Raw genomic sequence first — 9,201 nt, 5'->3', positions numbered from 1 at the left:
TCTTTCCCTCTCTGGGCGATCTTTTCTTCAATATCTCTTTTTCTTTTTCTCTCAATATACCTCTCTGCCTAGCCTGTGGAACGACACCCAGAAGCCTGCGCATCCTGTTCCCGCCCGATCCAACAACATGAGGGACATCGACCACGATAAACAAAAATGGCACAATATAGAGAACTGATATACATATATATATGTATGTACCTTAAGATCTTTGAGACTTTCCAACATGTGGAACTCATTGACAACAGCAACTCATCATGTTCTTCTTTTGAATGAAATTGCATGAAAACGTCAAAACGCCGGCACAGCGCTTTCTATTCTGGAGACAGGTCGTTCTCGAAAGGATTTTGGTACAGCAAGTTTCTTTCTAGTATGAATTCCTTTCTATGATTCCTCTCGTCAAGCCTGCAAAAACAATACACATGCTTCTAGCACCAGAAAGAACATATAACTCACCACCTCGAAACAATATAAAAACACGATCAGCATATGCTGAATGCAAATAAAATTTTGAATTCCCATCTAATCAAATAGGACGGATATAATCACATAATACTAATGTATTTGCCTAGCAATCTAGATATAACCATTAGGATAGGACCTAGGTTAGCGGTAGAAAATAACGGAACCCTTATGAAGTGGGAAGTATGAAATTCAGAAGAAAGGCCTGCCACATAAATCAAGAAACCATACAGCTGACAACAATATAAATCTTCAACCGAAGTAGCACATACCTCTCTTGACTTCAGTCCATCCTTCTGCCACAGCCTGGAGCTTTTTCCTGTTCTTCCCAGCTACATGCGCCATGTCCTGGGAAATTAAACATGCTTCTTAGACTCTTAGTTCAGTCGATTCCCTAAGGTTTGGAATATTATAGCAGATGGCTGATATAAGTGGAGGCATACTGGAAGAGGGAAAAACAGCGAGTTCAAATAAATGTTTCTGCAGTGCTCAAGGCACTGTCTTTACTCTTTGTCCCCAAGCCATAAATTTCAAGCAAGCCCCTGAATTCCGAAATGAAAGGAAGAATTCCCAGAAGCAAATGATCAGTCGGCCCAAAAAACTAAAATGTTCAGCTGCAAACAGAAATCATAAGCAATGTATCAGTAAAATATCAAGAAAGGATAACTGGAACACCTCAAGGAGAAGCATTTCATCATCTGCACTCCAGTCAGGGCATAAAAGCAGGAACTTTAAGTTCCCCTAAAAAACAACAGAGAAACCACATGCAGCTGGTCAAGCTTTTCATATTAGACATTGACATGAACAACATTCAGCTGATTCCGAAAGATACATTCACAGAGCCCGATCACAAAAAGTACAGAAAAAACGACACTTTCTCATGGAAACAGGCTTTTTGCAAGATAAATGGCAAGCAACGTGAATGCTAAAAGGTAGACTAAGTTACTAACCATTACTTGGTAGGGGTGATCGCCTTTGTGAGGCGTAACCCCTGCTCCAGCGGACATGCATTCTATACAGAGATCAAAATCAGGACACACAACACAGTTTATCCTGATCCTTCCTGTATTGTCCTTCTGGCAGTAGTCACAGTTGTATTTGCCTCCTCCGGTCCTCTCTCAGCACCTTCAGCGGCCTCCACAAGAAAACAATAAACAAATGAAAGATATGAACCACCGGCAAGAGAGCAAAAGGGCTTAAAGAGAATTGTACCCCTAGAAGTAGACTCAAAGTTCTCCACGTTAGATACATTTTTCTTCTGCCTCCTTCCTTCTGTATTTATACCATCAAACGCTTAGCTTTTACAATTACGCTGAAGGCGAGAGGATATTAACACAGATGAACAGATGGAAACCATAGCTAGTGAAAGTTTTCCTGGGTCAAAAATTTGAAGTGATACACGCAGAGTAAACTCGAGTTACGCCCAAAATCGACCATTACAAGCAATGCAGATTCAAAGAACGTTACAGTTCAGTTCCCTGGTGTAGCCGAAATAGAATCCAGACGACCCATGTTGATAAAACGCAATCTTTCTAAATTCTATCGACAAAGCGGAGGACACGCATTCACTAAAAGCGAATATGAACTGAGAAAAAAAAATAAGAGAACTTAATGATTAAAAAAAGGATCAAACCTCTGGGTAGGATTAGGATCTTCGTAATTGTGGAAGTTACCGCGAGACCGACCCATCGATGCTGAAGCAAACCCAAGTCGGATGAAATTGGTCCCAGTGGTGTGGTTCAAAAGCTCTTCAAAGGTCGAAGCGGAGAAGCTCCAATTCACGAAACGAAAGGATGAACCCAGAACTGGTGATTCAACCAGAAGGTCGCCTCGCTGGAGAAGAAAAACATGAAATCGGAGGGTGAAGGGTTTCGCTAAGACGATCATATAAGACCTTGTAAGCTGTGATTATAATTCTTCAGAACTCAGTCGAGAGTTTCAGGCTCGACATGTAAGAACCGACGATCGGGTCGTTCGGACCGAAAGCAACCAAATTATGGGGACTTTCATGGAGACGGACAACGGGCGAATCCCAAAACGGTTCACATCAATCTTGGGCAACCACTGGGCTTTGTCAAGAGTTGTAATGGGCCGACGCGATTCTAGGGTTTTCACGAGTTTAACAATATCCCCCCTGCCCGCCGTCACATTTCGGGTATATAAACACCCTCTCACCCAACAACAACATCTCGAATGTGATTTCGTCGTTTCCTTCATCTTTCGTCCTGTGTTTTCTCTTACTTTTACGAGTTTCATTCGATCTTCTCTTTCGGTTTTCTGCTTTTAAAGTCTCTTTCCAAAGATTCGTACGTTGACGTGTGATTTCTCTCCAAGAAATCGGATACTATTCGAAAAAGGGGCAACCGGAGAAAAAAAAAAGAATGGTTGCATAACCCTACGAGTAAACGTCACACAGCAAAAGGCCGATGAAGGCGTTGACGGAGCCTCTCTCTCGAAGGGAGGCTTCTCCGTTGGAGGTCGATCGGGGGTCTCATATTCCATCGCCTTATGTAGCAGCGTCGTTGCCTTTACCATCTGGGACTGGCCATGAGACCTATACTTACACGCACATATGCATGTATATATACATCTCCCATGCTTGTTTGTTTGGCCATTGATGAAATCTATATCTCATAAAACACCATCTTTCGGGACTGAATGGCTTTTCCTTTAAAGCCTTGCTGTTAATTCTGCAATTCTGAGGCCATTCTCAATTCTTTATTTTTTTTCTTCTTCTTCGAACTGAAAGATTTTAAGCGTTAGCGCATGTCGGAAATAATAATAATTCAATTTTGAACTCAACGGATTAAATCGAATAATATTCGGTTTTAATTTGAATACATGTAATGAAATAAAATGTCCGAAGATTGTCATCCTCGATCAGCGAAAATGACGACTCGTGGGCTTGAAACGTGTAGGGCCTTACTTATATCATTAATGGGCTTTTTTCGTACGCTTCTTAGTCGGTCACATGTACCTAGGTTGGATCTCGTAAACCGTTACTGGGCCTTTTTTACCATATTTTATTTATTGTTAACTATATATATATATATATATATTGGACGCAAAAAGATCATTATTGGGCCTCTTCAACCGTTATTGGGCACCACATATATTAATTATAATTATCCGCAATATGGGCGCTGAAAAAGTGTGCTTTTTTTCTTTCACATGAATTGTTTGACCACATTTGGACACAAACGGATGCCTTTGACTTTAATGAAATGCATATTGTATAATTAATGGTTAGAAAAGGAATTAATTCCGCATAAGCATATGGCCAACATGGAAGCCAGCAAGAGTTTTATAGGGTTTGAAGCTCCTTTTGCGATTTTTGGCATTGAATCATGTTCTCTGAAGTCTCCTCGAGCAATTACTTGTTTGCTCCTCACATCTACCATGTATTCTTTGATCCCTGCCATTTTTTAATCACAAAATATATTTAAAAAAACAATTTTTTTATAAGAATAAATGAATGGGTAAGCGCCTGTGGTGGGTGGCACTTTAGGAGCAGCCATGGAATAATTAACCCTAACGAATATTTCAATAACAACGAGCTATGTATTAATATATCGAACGTAATCTATTATTATATAAACATATAGAGATATACGTACGTCCATTGTATTTGAAGACCGTGTCAATCCCCTTGACGTTCATAGGCTTTTTCCATATATATATATATATACTATATGTTAGACATTCTCTAACATTTATATTATGGTCAATATCATAATCAATATATAGTGTAATTGATATTTAATGTGAATGATTATGATCAATAATTACAAATGGTCTAATATGTAAATATAGAAAAGTAAATTATATAACAACTTGACTAAGCTATTCGAAAGTTTGAAGAATTTTTTTTTTTACATTTTGAGTAGAAATTAGTTCACCTGTCATCTTGGAGACAATCTGAGAAACTCTGTGTTGGCACCGGCGGCATCCCACGTCTGCGTTGATCACTACAACTTGAAACTGAATTTGCCCTCGTTAATTTCCTCAGATTCATTTATATTAAAAAAATAAAACGTGGAAGAAAAAAGAACAATAACCGCGTGTAATTTAACGTAATGAAAAATCTAGAGGTTAAAAAAAAAGTTAGCTGTGTTTACGAAGAGAAATGAATTACATATATGGATTACAGATTTTAGAAAACGTGCGTAATTCTTGGCAGATCCTCTCTGCATGCCATCGATGATGTGTTTAGAATTAGAAACATTATATGTTTGGTCGGGGAGAGAGAGAGGGAGAGAGAGACCGATGGAAGGGAGAGTTGTTCGAAATGCATGAGGCTGCGCCGGCCCGACATCGCCGCCTGGTGAAGCAGAAACGGAGCTTGCGGGAGTAGATAGATAGATATATCTACAGATGCAACTATATATTTATATATGTATGTATAGATTTTTTTGTCTTTGATTAGTTTATTGTTTTGGATATATGTATGGGCCCTCCCCTCCATCTAATAATTTAGAATTAGCAAAAAGAATGTAGGATTTTGTATGTATATGCAAATGATGAGATGGAATTTGTTTTGTAATTTAATGGAGAATGCCATGATTACACGTTTCCTCCACAAACTTAACTTGGTTCATAAAAAAACAATTTATAAAACAAACCATGTCCCATATCATAATCAAGCATATGTGTTTTTTTTATGTTCCTGAAAATGTCAGAGATGTGACAAAGTGCACATAATAATAAGTACATGTTCAACCCATTTTTTTTAAAATAAAAAATAATATAATTTAGTTTGTTTTAGGGTCAATGCCATAACCAGTAAATGTGGAGAAATCAAAATTTAAGTAATATTCACATTTAACCCAAAAAAAAATCAAAGATATTTGACCCGTCTCACATGCCTCCCTTTAATGGCCGTGGGTTTCATGTTCTCCTTCCACCTACTTCCTTTTATTTTATTTTATTTTTGTCTCTTTTACCATTTGTTATGTAAAATACTGCAATTATCTATAAGCCAAAACCACCAATCAAATATTTTATTCAGAATTAAATTACCTAAGAAGCCAATTCAACTGATCGCGCCATGATTATTAGAAGAAGAAAAAAACAAGCGCACCATTTTTTTACACCACATTATATTTTCGTAATAATTTATAAAATGTAATGTATAGACAGATAAACATTCAAAGGTTCATATAATGCCCAATAAGATATGATTCCCTTTTATATCTACATGTGTGTGTGTGTGTATCGGAGAGTTTTCCGGATTTCGAAGCCTGACAACATGAAAACCCAACATTATCGACATTTAAAAGGCGAGATGAACCAGCATTTAAAAGGCTAATTTTTAGACTAGTCTAACGAGCCAACTCACCAAACCAACCTGTCATTTTTATTAAAATATTATTTATTTATTATTTTTCACCATATAAATAAAAACAATACAATATTCTTCTTTATCTCGCGAATCAATCATTTACTTTGTGAAATAGAAAAGTCGAATCGAGCTGAAGTTTTTTTTGTTCATTTGAAAACGAACCTAACGAATTGAACCCAAAACGAGTCTAACTTGTTTCGACCCAAACCGACTCGACTCGGTTTGACACGCTTGAACTCCTAGTGACAAAAAGCCTTGAAACAGGAAATGGAAGCAAACTCAGGAAAAACCTTATTAGATGCAATCTTTGTCAAAGCCACTGTTCTTTCTAAACACTGATGTGACGTGATATGGCAACAGAGTGGTTAATTAGTTCCTCTTGATCTTGGAGAATGCTCCCGTCTCCGAGAAGTACGTGCTCTGAGTTCCACTCCCTAGCTGGTTCATAAGTGCTTGCGGGTTCGACAGCTCGATTCCCTACAACGACAAGTCGGGGAAAAAGCTCACAACTTTCCAGACAGATAGGATAGATAGAACGGGCAATCGTTGATTATGGACGAGAATTCGCTAAATTTCTTATGCTACGGGACTCAAACGAATCTAAAGTACCAGATTTTCCAAAATAATAACACTAGTGTACCTACAAGGATGTTGCCGGTGAAAGAAACTGAGGATAAAGGAGTGTTACCTGGACAGGAGTGAAGGCCAAACTCGACGTCAAACCAGAGGTGGCACCACTGCTTCCATAACTCTTCTCCTTAAACCTGTAAAAGCCACATTTGATGATCACAACATATACAATTTGAAGACTGACATAAACCGGCATTTCAGTCAAAATGTTGACCAGAATGGATGTATGATTTGTAGACAATTTACCTTTTCGCCACTTTGGCAGAAAGCTTAAGTTTGCTGGGAACACTGGATACCCGCAGCTTGTTGCTCCCAGCTTGTCCAAGCATTCCGTAACCTTCCCCTAATCCGTCACCTAATCCATCCAGAGCTTATAGATAAGTTGCCTGATCGTAGCAATGTATATCATGAAACCGAGAGACACGAAATGATATTGACCCCTCGAACTATTAGAGATACAAAATTTTTACCTAGTGAGCTCTCTTCAGGCACACCGAATGCCATCCTGTTAGCTAGTTTCCTCATGTCTGTCACAGCATACCTAAGACAAAAAAAAATGAGTAAAGGGTAAGAACTCGGTTGGTAAATGCTACATGGCATAAAGAATAGGTGTGAAAACAGACCTTTCTTTCATCTTTCTTAGCCGGCGACCACCTCTTCGTTTTTTAGGCTCAGAATCAGGAACTGGAAGCGGCTTAGGTTGCTTAGCAGGAGGGGGTTCCTGCCACTTGTCAATCTTCTTACGAATCTCCTCCCTCAAGCCTCTTCCATTTGCCCCAGCCGGGTCTCCTCTAATCGCATCAACTCTTGCTGCCAATGTTGATTTTGAAGCCAAGAGCCTGCAGGCACGCATCCGAAGTGCAGGAGGAGTGCTTTGGAATACCTCTGTCTGCTCCAGGAAACCCACACGGAATTGAGACGTTGCAGTGGAGAATCCGGCAAGGTTCTTCTTCTTGTGGCCCAGAAGCTGAACATTACAGGCAGGCATTTTGGCGAGTGCTGACAACCCTCCAGCAGTCCCCATGAGTTTTGCTGCAACAGCACTTCCAACAATGGCAGAGAGATTTGGAGCAATGTATCCCATTCTACTTTCGACAAAGTCAAGAACCTTCTTCCTTGCAGAATCAAGGTCGAGAGCACGATCACATGCCTCTATGGTCTTCTGCAGTACATCCTCTGGAAGTGGCTTGCCGCTTGTGGTTGATGCGGTAACTGAAACAACCATAATGATAGCTGATGGAAGAAGACCTTCCAGATCAACAAGAGTTAAATCCACCTCATTCCCAATCTTTTTTACAACACGAGCATAGTCAATTGGATGATGTACCAGCGATTCAAGCTCTGGGAATTTCAGTCTGTACTTGTCGCGGATGAAATTGTGGATGATGACAATCTCATTTTCAATATCAACTGAAAGCTGATTGCAATCAACAATTAGCCGGTATTCAGGATCGTCTTCCAGAACAGCATATTCCAAGTGGCATCTCGACTGCACTTAGGCGATTTCTGAAATCCAAAAAAGAACATTAGTAAGATCCTAAACCCTAATCAGCGCCAATAAAATTTCGCCAAAGAGTAGTGCACGGAAAAGTGACCCAAATACATCGACGGTGACCCATGCTTATACATTGGGAACCAAGGGGAAATTTTCAATGTGTTACTGGAAATCGACATCATATGAAAGAATTCAAGAATTATTCAAAAAACAAAGAAATAACTCTCAGGAACACGCATATATGAGTAGACACGCGTAAATCAGGATCCAAGAAATATAGAGATTTCAAAGTTCACAATGAAGCTGATCAGAAAATGACAAGACAGAAAAGGGCACATAGGCTAACCGACCTGCATTATATCAGCATATCTCTGGGTTTTCTGAAGTTTGGAAACACTATCAAGATCATCATAGTTAAGGGCCTCTAAGTCCGCCATGTCTGTATCGGTATCTTGTTCCTCATTTCCAGCATCAGCATCATTCTCCTCCTGGTAAAAGCAGTTGAACATATTCTATGTAAATCTAAACTCCTCCAAAGAAAGCTACGATTGAATTATTTGGAAACAAACAAGAAATACTCACCATTTCAGCTTCATTGTCGGATAAATCCTCAAGGTCCGCAAGGAAAGAATCTTCAAGAGTTGTCTGCAGTAGGTCCAAAAATCGCTTAATAAGAGCAAGCTTCTGAAAGAGGTTCGTAACATACATCAGTAGCTCCCTGTCTAAAAGACATGCCAAGACAAGCCTGCGGAAAGAATCCTTTCCAAAGTTTCAAAGACACAGGCGCCACATGATGAACAAAACAAGCAAGCAGGGATGCCTTGCTCTCTTCTTACATTCTATTAAAAAGAAGCGAATGGTAATGCATCAGCCAACGAACCCTGATATCAAACTCAAGACAGCGAAGAACACTAAGAAGATAACTCAATCAAAACAAACATGAAATCCTAAACAAATTTAAGTAAGAACCAACAAGATCCTACATGCAAGCGAGTGATATCAAAATAGGAGTCTAGGAGAGAATCAAATGTCAATACCAGTTTCGTATTTTAGGTAATCCTTCCACATAAAACACTACGAATCGACACACAGGAGAAATACAACAAGCACGAATTATTCGAGGAATCAAAACACGTAACACTGAAAAAAAACAACAGATAATACAAAGGCAAAAAAACAATTTAATCAAACAAGCAACGATTAACAAAAAAGGGTTGACGAAGAACTCACCATATTTTTTAGTTCGAGTACAGAAATTCACGGATCTTCCTGC

The 9,201-nt window shown here is 39.1% G+C and overlaps 2 protein-coding genes and 1 long non-coding RNA gene across 6 annotated transcripts in view; all 3 read right to left on the bottom strand.

Annotated features, from left to right (window-relative positions):
• Positions 1-6: 6 nt before the first annotated feature.
• On the bottom strand, positions 7-1,734 carry LOC109116599. Of its 4 annotated transcripts, none has more exons than XR_002024072.1 (6): positions 1,675-1,734; positions 1,413-1,597; positions 906-1,076; positions 735-810; positions 202-405; positions 7-104 (listed from the first exon to the last, which is right to left on the bottom strand). It is a non-coding gene; the product is annotated as an uncharacterized LOC109116599 (long non-coding RNA). The 4 variants fall into 4 exon arrangements; XR_002024074.1 differs by having other exon boundaries at positions 1,413-1,587; positions 1,675-1,728; XR_002024073.1 differs by adding an exon at positions 1,138-1,203 and having other exon boundaries at positions 906-1,004; positions 1,413-1,725.
• Positions 1,735-2,097: 363 nt separating this feature from the next.
• Positions 2,098-4,962, bottom strand: LOC109116598. The gene is made up of 3 exons (XM_019202312.1): positions 4,727-4,962; positions 4,362-4,443; positions 2,098-3,877 (listed from the first exon to the last, which is right to left on the bottom strand). Exons 1-3 carry the CDS (start codon positions 4,925-4,927, stop codon positions 3,702-3,704), a joined length of 459 nt encoding a protein of 152 aa, XP_019057857.1. The 5' UTR covers positions 4,928-4,962; the 3' UTR covers positions 2,098-3,701.
• A 1,096-nt stretch (positions 4,963-6,058) lies between these two features.
• LOC104812782 (U4/U6 small nuclear ribonucleoprotein Prp31-like) overlaps positions 6,059-9,201 on the bottom strand; it is a 3,915-nt gene continuing 772 nt past the window's right edge. The window contains exons 2-10 of the mRNA XM_010540126.1: positions 9,159-9,197; positions 8,765-8,767; positions 8,511-8,573; positions 8,275-8,416; positions 7,057-7,927; positions 6,904-6,974; positions 6,680-6,788; positions 6,492-6,567; positions 6,059-6,280 (exon numbers count right to left, since the gene is read on the bottom strand). Coding sequence (XP_010538428.1) covers positions 6,173-6,280; positions 6,492-6,567; positions 6,680-6,788; positions 6,904-6,974; positions 7,057-7,927; positions 8,275-8,416; positions 8,511-8,573; positions 8,765-8,767; positions 9,159-9,161 — 1,446 coding nt within the window. The 5' untranslated portion in view covers positions 9,162-9,197 and the 3' untranslated portion in view covers positions 6,059-6,172. The remainder of the gene's footprint in view (positions 6,281-6,491; positions 6,568-6,679; positions 6,789-6,903; positions 6,975-7,056; positions 7,928-8,274; positions 8,417-8,510; positions 8,574-8,764; positions 8,768-9,158; positions 9,198-9,201) is intronic.

The sequence above is a fragment of the Tarenaya hassleriana genome, unplaced genomic scaffold (assembly GCF_000463585.1).
Source record: "Tarenaya hassleriana unplaced genomic scaffold, ASM46358v1 Cleome2, whole genome shotgun sequence".
NCBI classification, from domain to species: domain Eukaryota; kingdom Viridiplantae; phylum Streptophyta; class Magnoliopsida; order Brassicales; family Cleomaceae; genus Tarenaya; species Tarenaya hassleriana.
This window is presented reverse-complemented; position numbering and strand designations above follow the sequence as displayed.